The sequence below is a fragment of the Cicer arietinum genome, chromosome 3 (assembly GCF_000331145.2).
Source record: "Cicer arietinum cultivar CDC Frontier isolate Library 1 chromosome 3, Cicar.CDCFrontier_v2.0, whole genome shotgun sequence".
Taxonomy (NCBI): Eukaryota; Viridiplantae; Streptophyta; class Magnoliopsida; order Fabales; family Fabaceae; genus Cicer; species Cicer arietinum.
In genome coordinates, this window is record NC_021162.2 from 76155251 (window position 1) to 76175775 (window position 20525).

A 20525-nucleotide genomic window follows, 5' to 3' on the forward strand; every position below is an offset into this window, starting at 1 on the left:
AAAATATTGAGGTGTAAAAAAAAAAAAAAAAAAAACAAAACAAAATATCATTCACCAACTTTATACTGCACAAACCCCACAAAGAATGGTAACAATATTCCAAAATTGAAGGTGTTTGTGTTATTGATTTGATCAGGGTCAACCAAAAGATATATACTAGGAGGAATGAGAAGACATTTTTTTTTTACAAATTTTATATAATTTATATTTGCATTCACCAATTTCTTAATTATACAAGTCAAGCATAACAAAAATTATCATGTTCACTCTACTCTAACAAACTATGACTCGTCCTAATAACAATGGCTATGCTCTTGGAATCAAATTAACATTTGGCTGACAGAAAATGTTGCAACGCTTTAGAGGATTAAAATGAATAATGATAATTATAATTGAAAAATATACTTAAAAACGAGTTGAAGTGTAAAATTGGAATAATTAATATAAAACGTGATGATGAAATAAGAACTCAAAAATGTTTCTCAAATTAGAGGGCAAATGTACTTTAAAATATTATTAAAAACAAAAATAAAATACAAAGAATCCGGGAAAACTATATAAAAATCAAAGAAAATAATTACAGTAGATATAAACTATTAGCTCATTAAAAATCAATGATCTAAAATTACTATGAAGAAAAAAAGAGTACATTAAATATGAAAGTAAAAAAAAAATTATATTCAGGATATTTTAATTGAAAACATACTAAATATTATAAGAAAAAGTAATTATGCATGCATGAGGAGACTTGACTGACTATTCTAAGAGGAAGGACTAAGTCAGTTGTTGTCGTCCCTCCCACAATTTCCTTCCTCTTTCTATTTATTTGTTATTGTAAACAACAAAAGCCATCAAGACATCACTTATATCTCTAGCTATCTCCTTCGAAACAAACAATTAACTATTTCTCCATGTATAATTAAGGTTGGTGTTTCCTTAACAATTTTGTTTCTTTAACTAACTTAGTAGTATTATCAATTACTTGTTTCTTTACAAGTTTATTTCCTTGTTATAAGTTAAAGTAACTATACTTGTTTATCCTTTATCAGGCGATTCAATATCATTGACTAATTCAATTGCTAGCTCCACTTTGTTCGTATAGTTCAATTCCTTTTTTCTTGTTTCTCTGTTAAGAAAAAAATGTATCCGTGTTTCATAGTGTGCAATTGACTTTTGGATACTTGACTTGAATTTAAATATCCAACTTGTTGATGGCTCTATTTTTTTAATTAGCTTAAATTAAATTATTGACTTTGTTTTCTAGTTACATTAATTCATTTGTACTAATTTAACTTTTGGACAAAAAATCAAGTTTCTAATTTGATGCTGGATTTTGCAGGTATAGTCTTGTGTTGTATTGAGGTTAATTACTTGGACGCACAAGTAGTTTCATCATGAACGCAAGGGGACAAAAATTTGTGAGGTGAGGTTACTCAATAATAATCTTTAGACCAATATCTTCTGTTTCTAACTTTAGGACTCTAATTTCCCTAATTTATTCATGTTTCCTCACTATAGTCATTTTGTTTATTTCCTTCACAAAGAAAAACTTCATTTTAAAAATGAAACTTAATTTTTCACCAAATAAATATGAAACTATACTGTTTTAAAACCTGCAATTTATAATAAAGTAATTTTGACAGGTTGTAACAAAATTTTGCTTTAGTGATCCAAATTACAATAGTGAAACAATAGTTGATGTGGTATTAATACTTTGAGTCTTTGACAACACATACTAAGATAATATAGTATGCTTTTTTTGTTTTCCTAAGTTAGGTAGTTACCAATTTCAAATTAACAATAAGATTTGGCATGTCTCTCATTCCAGGTTTGATGATTGGAGATCAGAGTCATCTTTTAGTATAGAGAATGAAGATTTTGTAAACAAAAGAAAAAGGAGACCAAGTGTAAGTGATGTTTTGAAGAGTATGGGAAGAAGATTTGAGAGTGGATCAGAGAAGATGAAGAAATTCAGAAGACCTTCTTCAATAGTCCATCCTGTAAGTGAAGGACAAACAAAGAAACCGACTTATTCTAAGCGAAAAATTCTTGATCCACAAGGGCCAATGCTTCAGAAATGGAACAAAATCTTTGTACTCACATGTGTTATGGCAATTTCAATGGACCCTCTTTTCTTTTACATTCCAGTGATTGTTGGTAGAGAAAAATGTCTTGATTTGGATGGAACATTGCAGACTACTGCTAGTGTTCTTCGCACCTTCTTCGATCTTTTCTACATTCTTCGCATCATCTTTCAATTTAGAACCGGATTTATTGCACCTTCTTCTCGTGTTTTCGGAAGGGGTGAGCTCATTGATGATCCTGTCGCGATAATTAAAAGATACTTGAGTTCTCATTTCATCATTGACATTCTATCAATTCTTCCAATTCCACAGGTATCTCTCACTTCAACTCATTCTTTAAGTATATTTTCCAATGACAAATACCAATACTTATTCTGATCCTCTGAAGCCTTGCAGCTCTCTCAAGCCAAATGTTGACAGGTCAATTAATGTAAAGGCTGAGAGTCTCTCATAGTTTGGATTATCTATTGGCTGTTACATTATTCCAACGACCAACATTTAACTAGAGAGAGTGTCAGGGATTCAAATGATCCATGTCATAACCCAAGTAAGCCTAAGAAGAATGATTTAGGCCCATGTGGCTCAAGGACTAGAAGTTCCCTTAGATGATGAGTCCCCAGTTTCTAGAATGAGCTAGATAAGTCCCATTATGATGAGTCATACTGTGTTATAGTGCAGCCAATATGCCAATTTTTGTTATGCTTAGCTTGTATAAGTCCCATTACAATCCAAGTTGAGTACTATGGCAGAAAAGTTAATTGATTTGTCATAATAATATTCTTAACATGATTTTGTTGTTGTTTTGACATTTCAGGTTATAGTTTTGGCTATAATTCCACACCTGAAAAATTCAGGTCCATTTGCAGCAAAGGATTGGTTGAAGTATACAGTATTAATTCAGTATGTGCCTAGACTCCTGCGGATTCGTCCACTATTCAAAGAAGTAACTAGAACTTCAGGCATATTAACAGAGACAGCATGGGCTGGGGCTGTTTACAATCTTTTACTCTACATGCTAGCAAGTCATGTAAATTGATTTAATTGCATTCTTCAGATTCAATTATCTAATAAATGGTCCTAGTTACTATGACAAAATGTTATGATAACCAAATTATTGTGTGTGGCTGTGGCATTTCAGGTGGTTGGAGCTAACTGGTATCTGCTTTCAGTAGAATCACAGGTGCGGTGCTGGCGCCGAGAGATGAAGAATGCATCGCTCTTTCATGACTCATACTTGGGTTGTGGACGCCAAAATGATACGGTCTCCTTACTTCTCAATAGTACATGTCTTTTGGTTGACCCTGATCAAATCAATGACTCATACACCTTCAATTTTGGAATATTTTTCGATGCTCAACAATCCCGTGTGATAGATGCAACAACTGATTTTCCTCAGAAGTTCTTCTACTGTTTTTGGTGGGGTTTGCGCGGTTTAAGGTTGGTGAATGATACTTTGTGTTCTTCTCTTAATTTTGCCTTCATCATATAACCTTTAGTGGAGCTAACATGTAGGAAACAAAACAAAAAAATACGAGACTAATAACATGCCAAAAGTAATAAATTTTGTAATATGTTACAGTTCTCTTGGACAAAACCTCAAGACAAGTACTTATGTCCCGGAGATAGCCTTTGCAATTTTCATTGCCATCTTTGGACTATTTTTATTCTCACTACTTATTGGAAACATGCAGGTAAGTGTTGATAAGGCCTATTATTAGATCTTAGAGATGAAATGTTTTTCACATATATATTTTATGGAGAACTTCTTGACACTCAAATTAACAAAAAAAAAAAACAAACACATAGGCTTATTTATAGATTATGTTGAACATTGTTACAGAAATATCTGGAATCTACAACTGTTAGGGAGGAAGAGATGAGAGTGAAGAGGAGGGATGCAGAACGGTGGATGTCGCACCGTATGTTACCTGATAACTTGAAGCAAAGAATTAGAAGGTATGAACAATACAAATGGCAAGAAAATAGAGGTGTTGAAGAGGAGACATTAATTCATAACCTCCCTAAAGATCTCAGAAGGGACATAAAGCGTCACCTTTGCTTAGCTTTAGTCAAGAAAGTGAGTAACATTCATAATATCATTTCACCATCTAATTTTTTTTGTCCAATTATATGTACTATATTGCACATGTGATGTGTAATAAGCATTTCATGTACTTTAATGTTGCATTAGGTGCCAATGTTTGAGAAAATGGATGGGCAATTGTTAGATGCAATGTGTGATAGACTGAAGCCAGTTCTATATACAGAGAAGAGTTGCATTGTTCGCGAAGAGGATCCGGTCGATGAAATGCTTTTCATTATGCGTGGAAAAGTTGCTACCATGACTACAAATGGTGGAAGAACTGGTTTCTTCAACTCCTTATTTCTAATGCCTGGTGATTTTTGTGGAGAGGAGCTTCTAACATGGGCTTTGGATCCTAACTCATCCTCAAATCTACCTACTTCAACTAGAACAGTTGAAACTATATCTGAAGTTGAAGCATTTGCACTCATGGCTGATGACTTGAAGTTTGTTGCTTCCCAATTTAGACGTCTTATAAACAGCAAACAACTCCAACACACTTTTAGGCAAGGCTTGATATCGTGCTTTCTCCTTTTCTGTTTTAATTTGATGATTCACCATTACATTTTATGAATAAGTGGAGTTCTACATTAAATAGGTTCTGACTTTTGAGAGTAATGTGCTTATATAGTCTCATCAAATTCAATTTGGGTTTATCTTATAACATTAGCACATGTATATGTATTTGGAAGAGCTTACGAAAATAACATGTGACATGCTCATATATAGGTTGTTTTCATCTTGGTTCAGTAAGCTGTGCAGAATAGCTTATAAATACAGTTTATATCTTGTGTGAAAACAATTTAACCGCATTACCTCTTTGACAAGAGATATAACTCATACATAAAGGCTTAATTTTAAAACAAAAAAAGAATTTATTGGTTAAACTTGTTCAACAATATATACTTTTGCAGGTTATATTCACCCCAATGGAAGACATGGGCTGCATGTTTCATACAAGCGGCCTGGCGGCGATACCGGAAAAAGAAGATTGATAGGACATTGCGTGAAGCAGAAGACAAGCTACAAAATGCTTTGGCAAATGAGGAAGGATCAACTATAAGCCTTGGTGCAACCATATATGCATCAAGGTTTGCTGCAAATGCATTACGAAACTTGAGAGAAAATAACAGACACAACAGAATGCCGCAGAGACTATTGCCTCTTTTGCCTCCAAAGCCAGCTGAACCTGATTTCACTGCTCAGAAACACTAGGCCTAGCTTAGAAATATAAGTTTAGATATGATAGAAACAAAACTACCAAATGGAGTATGTGAAACATTATCCATACTCCATTGTATTTGTATGCATATATATATATATATGTAACTCTGTAAATTTTGCTTGTAGTAGGACAGATATAGTTCATTTTGTCTGAACAATAAAACACCTAGCTAGGTGCATGTGGTTTTATTTATAGCACACTTTTTTTGTCCTTTAACAAATGGTAGCATTTGAGTATTAATTTTGTCTATGGTACCCAATTAGTATTTGTCTATGGTCTGTTGCCAAATAAATATATAAAAGGAACTGCAAGACCAAATACTATCCATGTTACTGTTAGAAGCATATATAATTGTGTGTGTATGCTGTGGTATCCTCTATAATTGTGGGACATGTGATTGAAACCTGAGCTTCGATTATTGAAAGAGAGAATGATGACACCGGAAAGAAGCTCAACTTAATGATTAATACTATTAACTATACTGTGAATTGAGTAAAAACAAAACTATATTGTGAATTGTACCGACATTTTTAAATTTTATACTGTGAATAGGTATAAAAAAGAAAATTATTGGTAATTAATTTATTAAAAACTAATCTATTGTGTAAATAAAAAATAGTCATATGTATCTTTTCATAAATTATTTGATATTTAATAATTAATAAAAAAATAATACTTCATCATTCGTCATAAACTAAGTACCATTTTTATTCATTATATACTTATTAAAAAATAATATAAATAATAATAGTAATTTAATAAATTATCTTTATAATTTTTATGAAATTATCATATTAAAGATAGATGTGTTTATCATTATAAATGTAAAACAAAAAATATTCAAAAAAATATATTAAAATATAATATTTTTAAAATAATATATATAATAATTGTAGTTTAAAGATAGTGTATTGATCTTGTACAAGAATTTTACACTTTAATTTCATCTTAACTATTTGATCATTGTTTCTTTAAATTTTAATCTAATAACTAAACGGTACACTAGATGGTATAATTAAGAAATAATATCTAATTTTATATTAAAAATAACTGAGACCTATATATTCCTTCATTCCTTCAAAACTCTAATTTCCCTTAAACCCTAATTTCGGAAAAATTTCCCCAAATTCGACACTGGAACATGAGAAGAGCCAAAGGATGTACAACCTGTTCGCACACAATCTCTGAGAGATTCTAAGCGCAGGTAATTCCAATGAAGATGTTGATGATGTTGAGGGGTTACCTTGCACGTTGAAAGAAAATAAAATTGAAGAGGTTGGACGCCGATCTTGAGAGGCATAGAACAAGACATCCTCTAATTTTATTTTTATTTTTTTTATAAATAACAACAATAGATTAATCAAATAATATTAATATATTATTAAAATATATTTAATTAAACATATGTGATGTTTGAGAAACTGACGTCGACTTTTTCTCTTTATTTTGATTATATTTTCCATAATTTTTTTTATAAGAATATAATAAAAAGCAATAATCTTCCAAATCGTTAATCATATTAACAATTATACAATTAAAGATAAAATATAATAAATTAATTCAACAAATTCTATATATAGATAAAAAAATTATAAATTGAATCTATTTTATTTGAATGAATTGTGTGATATTCCAAAAACTTGTGTGAATTGTATGACGCATGAAAATTGTGTGACTCATAAAAATTGTAAAACATGAGAATTGAATTTCTAATCTTTTCAATTTATCTACTACGTACGAATCGCGTCAAACTTTAAAAAAAACTATATCACTTTTATAAACACGCTCCGGAACATGCATGGACGAGCGTTGTTCTGATTAACAACGTTGAAGAAAATAAAATGCGGATAGAGACAGGGGACATGACATCTCCTAATTTTTTTTTTATTTTTTTTATAAATAACGAAAAGCAATAAAAGATTATTCAATTGTTCTTAAATAACAGTCCAAGTCGTTAATCATATTATAAATTATACAATTAAACAGATAAAATATAATAAATTAATTCAACAAACTCTATATATAGATAAAAAAAAATCATAAATTGAATATATTTTATTTGAATGAATTGTGTGATATTCCAAAAACTTGTGTAAATTATATGACGCATGAAAATTGTGTGACTGGTAAAAATTGTAAAACCTGAGTCTACTACCTACGAATCGCATCAAATTTTAAAAAAAACTATATCACTTTTCTGAATTTCAATTATAATAGTTTAATTAATACTTATAACTCTCTGACTCTGTAAATAACAGAGTTATCCTTCTTACTTTGATCAATCCTCACCTTTGATTTTTAGCAGAATGAGTTGTGAGATGCTTCCCTTGTAATGTGTTGACTCATGTCATAGGTACTATGAGAGGTTAGTGGTCTGTATCATATCCATTTTAATTATAGTGAATAATATCACAATTAACCATGTGAACAAAACAAGAAGGTTCTATCATCTAGATTAACCGTAATTAGTATTAAAAACAAAACAAATGAAAAAATTCTACGCCTAGGTAAACCATAATTAGTATTAAATATTGATTTTGATAATAATATTATTATCAAATTATAAAACATTTCTAATTGTATCTAATATTAATTCTATTAATAATTTCATGAATTAAAATGATCAAACTAATATGATTTAATGGCAACACTTTATCTCTCTAAATGCTACATGTGGCCGTATACAAGTATTAATTCAAAAACAATTTCTTTTGATATCTATATTATATAAAATTACAAAAAAAAATCATCAACTTTTAATGATAATATTTTATCTCTCTTAAATGCCACATGATAGTCTTATACCATACAATCATTTATTTAAAACAATTTTTTTCACATTCATTTCAAACAATTTAAAAATAGAATCTACAATAAAAAAGTTTGATGATTGGAGATCAGAGTCATCTTTTAGTATAGAGAATGAAGATTTTGTAAACAAAAGAAAAAGGAGACCAAGTGTAAGTGATGTTTTGAAGAGTATGGGAAGAAGATTTGAGAGTGGATCAGAGAAGATGAAGAAATTCAGAAGACCTTCTTCAATAGTCCATCCTGTAAGTGAAGGACAAACAAAGAAACCGACTTATTCTAAGCGAAAAATTCTTGATCCACAAGGGCCAATGCTTCAGAAATGGAACAAAATCTTTGTACTCACATGTGTTATGGCAATTTCAATGGACCCTCTTTTCTTTTACATTCCAGTGATTGTTGGTAGAGAAAAATGTCTTGATTTGGATGGAACATTGCAGACTACTGCTAGTGTTCTTCGCACCTTCTTCGATCTTTTCTACATTCTTCGCATCATCTTTCAATTTAGAACCGGATTTATTGCACCTTCTTCTCGTGTTTTCGGAAGGGGTGAGCTCATTGATGATCCTGTCGCGATAATTAAAAGATACTTGAGTTCTCATTTCATCATTGACATTCTATCAATTCTTCCAATTCCACAGGTATCTCTCACTTCAACTCATTCTTTAAGTATATTTTCCAATGACAAATACCAATACTTATTCTGATCCTCTGAAGCCTTGCAGCTCTCTCAAGCCAAATGTTGACAGGTCAATTAATGTAAAGGCTGAGAGTCTCTCATAGTTTGGATTATCTATTGGCTGTTACATTATTCCAACGACCAACATTTAACTAGAGAGAGTGTCAGGGATTCAAATGATCCATGTCATAACCCAAGTAAGCCTAAGAAGAATGATTTAGGCCCATGTGGCTCAAGGACTAGAAGTTCCCTTAGATGATGAGTCCCCAGTTTCTAGAATGAGCTAGATAAGTCCCATTATGATGAGTCATACTGTGTTATAGTGCAGCCAATATGCCAATTTTTGTTATGCTTAGCTTGTATAAGTCCCATTACAATCCAAGTTGAGTACTATGGCAGAAAAGTTAATTGATTTGTCATAATAATATTCTTAACATGATTTTGTTGTTGTTTTGACATTTCAGGTTATAGTTTTGGCTATAATTCCACACCTGAAAAATTCAGGTCCATTTGCAGCAAAGGATTGGTTGAAGTATACAGTATTAATTCAGTATGTGCCTAGACTCCTGCGGATTCGTCCACTATTCAAAGAAGTAACTAGAACTTCAGGCATATTAACAGAGACAGCATGGGCTGGGGCTGTTTACAATCTTTTACTCTACATGCTAGCAAGTCATGTAAATTGATTTAATTGCATTCTTCAGATTCAATTATCTAATAAATGGTCCTAGTTACTATGACAAAATGTTATGATAACCAAATTATTGTGTGTGGCTGTGGCATTTCAGGTGGTTGGAGCTAACTGGTATCTGCTTTCAGTAGAATCACAGGTGCGGTGCTGGCGCCGAGAGATGAAGAATGCATCGCTCTTTCATGACTCATACTTGGGTTGTGGACGCCAAAATGATACGGTCTCCTTACTTCTCAATAGTACATGTCTTTTGGTTGACCCTGATCAAATCAATGACTCATACACCTTCAATTTTGGAATATTTTTCGATGCTCAACAATCCCGTGTGATAGATGCAACAACTGATTTTCCTCAGAAGTTCTTCTACTGTTTTTGGTGGGGTTTGCGCGGTTTAAGGTTGGTGAATGATACTTTGTGTTCTTCTCTTAATTTTGCCTTCATCATATAACCTTTAGTGGAGCTAACATGTAGGAAACAAAACAAAAAAATACGAGACTAATAACATGCCAAAAGTAATAAATTTTGTAATATGTTACAGTTCTCTTGGACAAAACCTCAAGACAAGTACTTATGTCCCGGAGATAGCCTTTGCAATTTTCATTGCCATCTTTGGACTATTTTTATTCTCACTACTTATTGGAAACATGCAGGTAAGTGTTGATAAGGCCTATTATTAGATCTTAGAGATGAAATGTTTTTCACATATATATTTTATGGAGAACTTCTTGACACTCAAATTAACAAAAAAAAAAAACAAACACATAGGCTTATTTATAGATTATGTTGAACATTGTTACAGAAATATCTGGAATCTACAACTGTTAGGGAGGAAGAGATGAGAGTGAAGAGGAGGGATGCAGAACGGTGGATGTCGCACCGTATGTTACCTGATAACTTGAAGCAAAGAATTAGAAGGTATGAACAATACAAATGGCAAGAAAATAGAGGTGTTGAAGAGGAGACATTAATTCATAACCTCCCTAAAGATCTCAGAAGGGACATAAAGCGTCACCTTTGCTTAGCTTTAGTCAAGAAAGTGAGTAACATTCATAATATCATTTCACCATCTAATTTTTTTTGTCCAATTATATGTACTATATTGCACATGTGATGTGTAATAAGCATTTCATGTACTTTAATGTTGCATTAGGTGCCAATGTTTGAGAAAATGGATGGGCAATTGTTAGATGCAATGTGTGATAGACTGAAGCCAGTTCTATATACAGAGAAGAGTTGCATTGTTCGCGAAGAGGATCCGGTCGATGAAATGCTTTTCATTATGCGTGGAAAAGTTGCTACCATGACTACAAATGGTGGAAGAACTGGTTTCTTCAACTCCTTATTTCTAATGCCTGGTGATTTTTGTGGAGAGGAGCTTCTAACATGGGCTTTGGATCCTAACTCATCCTCAAATCTACCTACTTCAACTAGAACAGTTGAAACTATATCTGAAGTTGAAGCATTTGCACTCATGGCTGATGACTTGAAGTTTGTTGCTTCCCAATTTAGACGTCTTATAAACAGCAAACAACTCCAACACACTTTTAGGCAAGGCTTGATATCGTGCTTTCTCCTTTTCTGTTTTAATTTGATGATTCACCATTACATTTTATGAATAAGTGGAGTTCTACATTAAATAGGTTCTGACTTTTGAGAGTAATGTGCTTATATAGTCTCATCAAATTCAATTTGGGTTTATCTTATAACATTAGCACATGTATATGTATTTGGAAGAGCTTACGAAAATAACATGTGACATGCTCATATATAGGTTGTTTTCATCTTGGTTCAGTAAGCTGTGCAGAATAGCTTATAAATACAGTTTATATCTTGTGTGAAAACAATTTAACCGCATTACCTCTTTGACAAGAGATATAACTCATACATAAAGGCTTAATTTTAAAACAAAAAAAGAATTTATTGGTTAAACTTGTTCAACAATATATACTTTTGCAGGTTATATTCACCCCAATGGAAGACATGGGCTGCATGTTTCATACAAGCGGCCTGGCGGCGATACCGGAAAAAGAAGATTGATAGGACATTGCGTGAAGCAGAAGACAAGCTACAAAATGCTTTGGCAAATGAGGAAGGATCAACTATAAGCCTTGGTGCAACCATATATGCATCAAGGTTTGCTGCAAATGCATTACGAAACTTGAGAGAAAATAACAGACACAACAGAATGCCGCAGAGACTATTGCCTCTTTTGCCTCCAAAGCCAGCTGAACCTGATTTCACTGCTCAGAAACACTAGGCCTAGCTTAGAAATATAAGTTTAGATATGATAGAAACAAAACTACCAAATGGAGTATGTGAAACATTATCCATACTCCATTGTATTTGTATGCATATATATATATATATGTAACTCTGTAAATTTTGCTTGTAGTAGGACAGATATAGTTCATTTTGTCTGAACAATAAAACACCTAGCTAGGTGCATGTGGTTTTATTTATAGCACACTTTTTTTGTCCTTTAACAAATGGTAGCATTTGAGTATTAATTTTGTCTATGGTACCCAATTAGTATTTGTCTATGGTCTGTTGCCAAATAAATATATAAAAGGAACTGCAAGACCAAATACTATCCATGTTACTGTTAGAAGCATATATAATTGTGTGTGTATGCTGTGGTATCCTCTATAATTGTGGGACATGTGATTGAAACCTGAGCTTCGATTATTGAAAGAGAGAATGATGACACCGGAAAGAAGCTCAACTTAATGATTAATACTATTAACTATACTGTGAATTGAGTAAAAACAAAACTATATTGTGAATTGTACCGACATTTTTAAATTTTATACTGTGAATAGGTATAAAAAAGAAAATTATTGGTAATTAATTTATTAAAAACTAATCTATTGTGTAAATAAAAAATAGTCATATGTATCTTTTCATAAATTATTTGATATTTAATAATTAATAAAAAAATAATACTTCATCGTTCGTCATAAACTAAATACCACTTTTATTCATTATATACTTATTAAAAAATAATATAAATAATAATAGTAATTTAATAAATTATCTTTATAATTTTTATGAAATTATCATATTAAAGATAGATGTGTTTATCATTATAAATGTAAAACAAAAAATATTCAAAAAAATATATTAAAATATAATATTTTTAAAATAATATATATAATAATTGTAGTTTAAAGATAGTGTATTGATCTTGTACAAGAATTTTACACTTTAATTTCATCTTAACTATTTGATCATTGTTTCTTTAAATTTTAATCTAATAACTAAACGGTACACTAGATGGTATAATTAAGAAATAATATCTAATTTTATATTAAAAATAACTGAGACCTATATATTCCTTCATTCCTTCAAAACTCTAATTTCCCTTAAACCCTAATTTCGGAAAAATTTCCCCAAATTCGACACTGGAACATGAGAAGAGCCAAAGGATGTACAACCTGTTCGCACACAATCTCTGAGAGATTCTAAGCGCAGGTAATTCCAATGAAGATGTTGATGATGTTGAGGGGTTACCTTGCACGTTGAAAGAAAATAAAATTGAAGAGGTTGGACGCCGATCTTGAGAGGCATAGAACAAGACATCCTCTAATTTTATTTTTATTTTTTTTTATAAATAACAACAATAGATTAATCAAATAATATTAATATATTATTAAAATATATTTAATTAAACATATGTGATGTTTGAGAAACTGACGTCGACTTTTTCTCTTTATTTTGATTATATTTTCCATAATTTTTTTTATAAGAATATAATAAAAAGCAATAATCTTCCAAATCGTTAATCATATTAACAATTATACAATTAAAGATAAAATATAATAAATTAATTCAACAAATTCTATATATAGATAAAAAAATTATAAATTGAATCTATTTTATTTGAATGAATTGTGTGATATTCCAAAAACTTGTGTGAATTGTATGACGCATGAAAATTGTGTGACTCATAAAAATTGTAAAACATGAGAATTGAATTTCTAATCTTTTCAATTTATCTACTACGTACGAATCGCGTCAAACTTTAAAAAAAACTATATCACTTTTATAAACACGCTCCGGAACATGCATGGACGAGCGTTGTTCTGATTAACAACGTTGAAGAAAATAAAATGCGGATAGAGACAGGGGACATGACATCTCCTAATTTTTTTTTTATTTTTTTTATAAATAACGAAAAGCAATAAAAGATTATTCAATTGTTCTTAAATAACAGTCCAAGTCGTTAATCATATTATAAATTATACAATTAAACAGATAAAATATAATAAATTAATTCAACAAACTCTATATATAGATAAAAAAAAATCATAAATTGAATATATTTTATTTGAATGAATTGTGTGATATTCCAAAAACTTGTGTAAATTATATGACGCATGAAAATTGTGTGACTGGTAAAAATTGTAAAACCTGAGAATTAAAATTCTAACATTTTCAATTTGTCTACTACATACGAATTGCGTCAAACTTTAAAACAAACTATATCACTTTTATGAATTTTAATTATAATAGTTTAATTAATACTTATAACTCTCTGACTCTGTAAATAACAGAGTTATCCTTCTTACTTTGATCAATCCTCACCTTTGATTTTTAGCAGAATGAGTTGTGAGATGCTTCCCTTGTAATGTGTTGACTCATGTCATAGGTACTATGAGAGGTTAGTGGTCTGTATCATATCCATTTTAATTATAGTGAATAATATCACAATTAACCATGTGAACAAAACAAGAAGGTTCTATCATCTAGATTAACCGTAATTAGAATTAAAAACAAAACAAATGAAAAAATTCTACGCCTAGGTAAACCATAATTAGTATTAAATAGTGATTTTGATAATAATATCATTATCAAATTATAAAACATTTCTAATTGTATCTAATATTAATTATATTAATAATTTCATGAATTAAAATGATCAAACTAATATGATTTAATGGCAACACTTTATCTCTCTAAATGCTACATGTGGCCGTATACAAGTATTAATTCAAAAACAATTTCTTTTGATATCTATATTATATAAAATTACAAAAAAAAATCATCAACTTTTAATGATAATATTTTATCTCTCTTAAATGCCACATGATAGTCTTATACCATACAGTCATTTATTTAAAACAATTTTTTTAACATTCATTTCAAACAATTTAAAAATAGAATCTACAATAAAAAAGCATTTATAATTAAAAATAAGATAAGGAATAATTGATAACTCTATTAATAATTTCAAACAATAAAAATAATTAAAAAACGGCAAAGAAAATTGCAAAGGGTATTTCTACGATTTTATTAACATATGATCATTAGCGTTCATATGAAAAAAACGGTATCTATTTTTTTATAATTTACACTCACAGAGATATAGTGTTATGTAATAGTAGTATAAAAAAAAAAGGGAAAATGACATTTGTTTAAACGACAAGTAAGACGTAAAATTAATTTAGTTATAAGTATTTACATACACACACTTTATTAACATCATACTAGGTTTCTGCGAGCACGCTCCGAGCACGCACGCACAAGCGTTCATACTACGAGCACGCTCCGAACACGCACGCACGATGGTTCAGACTAGGTTTCTGCGAGCACGCTCCGAGCACGCACGCACGAGCGTTGTTCTAATTAACATAGACACGTTGCACGTTGAACAACGTTGAAGAAAATAAAATTAAAGAGGTTGGACGCGAGAGACAGGGGCCACGACATCCCCTAATATTTATTATTTATTTTTTTTATAAATAACGAAAAGCAATAAAAGATTATTCAATGGTTCTTAAATAACAGCCCAAGTCGTTAATCATATTAGATATTATACAATTAAACAGATAAAATATAATAAATTAATTCAACAAACTCTATATAGATAAAAAAAAATCATAAATTGAATATATTTTATTTGAATGAATTGTGTGATATTCCAAAAACTTGTGTAAATTATATGACGCATGAAAATTGTGTGACTCGTAATAATTGTAAAACCTGAGAATTGAAATTCTAACATTTTCAATTTGTCTACTACGTACGAATCACGTCAAACTTTAAAAAAAACTATATCACTTTTATGAATTTCAATTATAATAGTTTAATTAATACTTATAACTCTCTGACTCGGTAAATAACAGAGTTATCCTTCTTACTTTGATCAATTTTCACCTTTGATTTTTAGTAGAATGAGCTATGCGATGCCTCCCTTGTAATGTGTTGACTCATGTCATAGGTACTATGAGAGGTTAGTAGTCTGTATCATATCCATTTTAATTATAGTGAATAATATCACAATTAACCATGTGAACAAAACAAGAAGGTTCTACCATCTAGATTAACCATAATTAGTATTAAAAACAAAAGAAATGAAAAAATTCTACAATATCGTCTAGGTAAACCATAATTAGTATTAAATAGTGATTTTGATAATAATATCATTATCAAATTATAAAACATTTCTAATTGTATTTAATATTAATTGTATTAATAATTTGATGAATTAAAATGATCAAACTAATATGATTTAATGGCAACACTTTATATCTCTAAATGCTACATGTGGCAGCCTTAACATACAAGTATTAATTCAAAAACAATTTCTTTTGATATCTATATTATATAAAATTACAAAAAAAAAAATCAACTTTTAATGATAATATTTTATCTCTCTTAAATGCCACATGATAGTCTTATACCATACAATCATTTATTTAAAACAATTTTTTTAACATTCATTTCAAACAATTTAAAAATAGAATCTACAATAAAAAAAACATTTATAATTAAAAATAAGATAAAGAATAATTGATAACTCTATTAATAATTTCAAACAATAAAAATAATGAAAAAACGGCAAAGAAAATTGCAAAGGGTATTTCTACGACATAAGTACTTCTCTTGATATTATATTTCAAGAGAAGTGTAAAATATTACAAAATTACTTCTCTTGAAGTTATTTTTCAAGATAAGTGTAAAATATTACAAAATTTATTATTTTTGGCACGCTATCAGATTTTTTTTCACCCGTGTTAGTTGTTGCCTCCATTAAAGGTTATCTGATCAAGGAAAAATTAATTAAGATAAGAATATAAACTTTAAATAAAAATGTTCATAAAATGAGCATGTTGCATTTGCATATTAAGACAAAATGTAACTCCCCAAATATTTGATCTAAATATTACTTAAAAATATTTATTTTTTTTAGAAACAACTATTTTTTTCTCTTTTATGAGTAGTTCATCATGTAATAAATTGGAAATGCGTAAGAAAATAAATTGATATATTTTTTTTCTCCGTAAAAGAACGTAATGTAATTTACTAAAATATTATTTTTTTTTTTTATTTGTAAAATTAATATTCCAATTATTAGATCGATATTCATTTATGGTCCAAAATCAAATAAATTCTCTTTAAGTGAAATTCAAAAGAAACAAGGTTGACTGAAATTAATGAGATTCCATTATTTACTAGAGAAAGAAATCTCACTTCCACATTTCTATTTAAAGTTAACGATGACAAATAAATAACTTTACAATTTTAGTAATACAAAACATTATCCATACTCCATTGTATTTGTATGCATATATATATATATATATATATATATTGCAAAGATATAAATAAATCATATACTCCATTTAACATTTATAATCATTAGTACCAAAAATACAAATCAACCAAAATGCAGAAGTATATGTAACTCTGTAAATTTTGCTTGTAGTAGGACAGATATAGTTCATTTTGTCTGAACAATAAAACACCTGGCTAGGTGCATGTGGTTTTATTTAGGATCAGGATTGTCTAACTTTGTGGCGGGAAAGGTACTCTACCTTTCATTCTTTGTGAACGTTTGGATGAATCTAATGCTTCAAACATAGCCATGTGTCTTTATTTTTTTCTCAAATAAAAAAATCAAAGATAAAAAATGGTAAACCTCTCATTGTACCACCGTCCTTGACTCACACCACCACCTTCGTCATTTAATCGACCGTCATTGTTGCATCCCCACCACCGTTCACTTGCAAATGCCGTTGTCATTAAATCAATCTTAAGATTTAGATGATACTGTTTTTTTAATTTTAAATAAAAATGAAAGGACATTTTGAACACTGTGGATAGCATTTTCATCTCCTCCACCACTCTACGAGAGTCCAAGATAATCGACCAAATGTGACCATCATGCACTCTGACCACCGGTGCCATCTCAATCGGACATTGGAAATAGTCTGAGAATGTTTTTGTTGCAGCTGCTACAAGGTGAGAGCACATATGATATAGGTCAACGATGACGGCAGATGAACCGTAGTGGAGATGCAACAATGGTCGATTTAACGACGGAGGCGGTGGTGTGAGTCAACGAGGGTGATACAATGGAGGTTGATTTGGATGACAATGGTGTTGCAGACACGTGCATGTTTACCATTTTTTATATTTGAAAAAAAAATAAAGACACGTGGCTATGTTTGAAGCATTAGATTCATCCAACCGTTCACAAAGAATGAAAGGTAGAGTACCTTTCCCACCACAAAGTTAGACAATCCTAATCCTTTTATTTATAGCACACTTTTTTGTCCTTTAACAAATGGTAGCATTTGAGTATTAATTTTGTCAATCATACTCAATTAGTACTTCTCTGTTGCCAAATAAATATATAAAAGGAACTGCAAGACCAAATACTATCCATGTTACAGTATAATTGTGTATGTATGGTGTGGTATCCTCTATAATTGTGGGACATGTGATTGAAACCTGAGCTTCGATTCTTGAAAGAGAGAATGATGACACCGGAAAGAAGCTCAACTTAATGATTAATAGTATTAACTATATTGTGAATTGTACCGACATTTTTAAATTTTATACTGTGAATAAGGATAAAAAAGAAAATTATTGATAATTAATTTAATTAAAACTAATCTGTTGTGTAAATAAAAAATAGTCATATGTATCTTTTAATAAATTATTTGATATTTAATAATTAATAAAAAAATAATACTTCATCGTTCGTCATAAACTAAATACCACTTTTATTCATTATATACTTATTAAAAAATAATATAAATAAACGATAATAGTAATTTAATAATTTATAATTTTTATGAAATTATCATATTAAAGATAGATGTGTTTATCATTATAAATGTAAAACAAAAAATATTAAAAAAATATAATAAAATATAATATTTTTAAAATAATATATATAAGTTTAAAGATATTGCATTGATCTTGTACAATTTTACACTGTAATTCCATCATAACTATTTAATCATTATTTCTTTAAATTTTAAATCTAAAACACTTATTTCATTAATAAATTATTATTAATTATTGATTATCCATGTATTTATAAAGTACACTGTTTCCATCTATTCATTCCTCTATTCAACCTGAGACCGACTTGGTTTCATGTATTCATTCCTTCATTCTGTCGAAACTCGAATTCCCCAAAACCCTAATTTCGGAAAAATTTCCCCAAATTCGACAATGGAACATGAGAAGAGCCAAACGATGTACAACCTGTTCGTGAAGCACTTAGACGGTAAAACCCTAACCCTATTATTCCCTTCTCCGATCCTTTACGCCAATTCCATTAAGGATCGTCTCTTCCAACTCACCGGAATCCCAATCCGACACCAACGTCTCGTCACCGGTTGCCGCCACCTCAACGACGATAAATCGGCAATATGTTGTTCGCCGGAAGATGGGAACATGTTCCCCTCGGTACGGCTGCTTCTCCGTCTGAAAGGCGGGAAAGGAGGATTCGGATCGCTGCTTCGTGGAGCGGCAACGAAAGCAGGGCAGAAGAAGACGAACAATTTCGACGCGTGTAGAGATATGAGTGGGCGAAGGTTGAGACACGTTAACGCGGAGAAGAGGTTGGAGGAATGGAGAGCCGGTGAAGAAGAGAGAAAGCTCGAGAAAGTTGCGGAAGAGTTTTTGAAGAAACAGATGAAGAAGAATAAGGGTAAGGGTAAGAATGGTGATGTTGACGGTGAGGCTCATAAGTATGTTGCCAAATATAGGGAACAATCTGAACGATGTGTTGCGGATGTTGCTTTGTCTGTACAAGATTCTCTCAGAGATTCTAAGCGCAAGTCTTCACCGATATCAGAAGCTTCTCTTCCACATGATCGCAAGAAGTTGAAGATATGGTAAGATATCTCATCTTAGTTTTGTTTTTGTTTTTGTTTTTGTCAATCAGAGTAAATAGCCAAATTAGTCATTGAAATTGTGGGTCTGTTTCAAACTTTCAATCTAATCCATCACATTATTGTTGATATTCCAAAATGATCTCATAAATTGCAAAATTTTAATCAAATTCGTCTGTCTGTTAATATTTTAGGTACTAGAATGGCATTAAGCCGATAATATTGGGATGATTATGAATAATGTCTGAGATGCATTTGATTACAAATCCACGGGTTGAGGGAGGATGTGATTAATTTTTGATCATTTTGGAATATTGATAATGTCAGGGTCTAGGTTGATACAACCCTATAATTTCTAGGACCAAGTTGAATATTTTCTATCTCAACTATTATATAGTATTACGAAGGCAATGGTTTGCAAAATAATTTATTATGAATTTTTAATGTGTTTGTTTTGAGTTAATTGTTGTATTTTATGGATTAGTATTTGTATTTATTCTGTGCTGGTTTGGATTTTCTAGGATGGGGAAGAGGACATTGAATGAAAGTGATGATTCCGATTCTGATGAAGATGTTGATGATGTTGAGGGGGAAACTGATAAATCTGTTTTGTTAAATAGTCAGAATGAGTCTGGGTTAACTAAGGCTGAAGATAGTTCTGATTCTGTGACTGGTTTAAAGCGGGATGGAGACTCTTCTGGGGTCGGCTCGTGTGAGAGTGGATCTGAAGAAGAGAAGGAAGCTGTTGTAGAAGAAGGCAAAGTGGAATCTGCTGGAGGATCCCAGAGTTGTGATACTACTATTCAGGCCAGTGTTGCTGCT

General features: G+C 30.6%; 3 protein-coding genes across 3 annotated transcripts in view; all 3 read left to right on the forward strand.

Moving 5' to 3' along the window:
- The first annotated feature begins 771 nt into the window (after window positions 1-771).
- On the forward strand, window positions 772-5584 carry LOC101507171 (cyclic nucleotide-gated ion channel 1). Its single transcript, XM_004494755.4, has 9 exons — window positions 772-924; window positions 1340-1423; window positions 1829-2396; window positions 2899-3111; window positions 3223-3521; window positions 3664-3775; window positions 3925-4161; window positions 4276-4673; window positions 5082-5584. The coding sequence occupies exons 2-9, from the start codon at window positions 1395-1397 to the stop codon at window positions 5380-5382; spliced, it is 2157 nt and encodes a 718-aa protein (XP_004494812.1). The 5' UTR covers window positions 772-924; window positions 1340-1394; the 3' UTR covers window positions 5383-5584.
- Window positions 5585-8279: 2695 nt separating this feature from the next.
- On the forward strand, window positions 8280-12029 carry LOC101510899 (cyclic nucleotide-gated ion channel 1-like). The gene is made up of 7 exons (XM_027332922.2): window positions 8280-8841; window positions 9344-9556; window positions 9668-9966; window positions 10109-10220; window positions 10370-10606; window positions 10721-11118; window positions 11527-12029. Exons 1-7 carry the CDS (start codon window positions 8374-8376, stop codon window positions 11825-11827), a joined length of 2028 nt encoding a protein of 675 aa, XP_027188723.2. The 5' UTR covers window positions 8280-8373; the 3' UTR covers window positions 11828-12029.
- A 6892-nt stretch (window positions 12030-18921) lies between these two features.
- Window positions 18922-20525, forward strand: part of LOC101507489 (uncharacterized) — a 2684-nt gene continuing 1080 nt past the window's right edge. The window contains exons 1-2 of the mRNA XM_012714236.3: window positions 18922-19706; window positions 20225-20524. Coding sequence (XP_012569690.1) covers window positions 18961-19706; window positions 20225-20524 — 1046 coding nt within the window. The 5' untranslated portion in view covers window positions 18922-18960. The remainder of the gene's footprint in view (window positions 19707-20224; window position 20525) is intronic.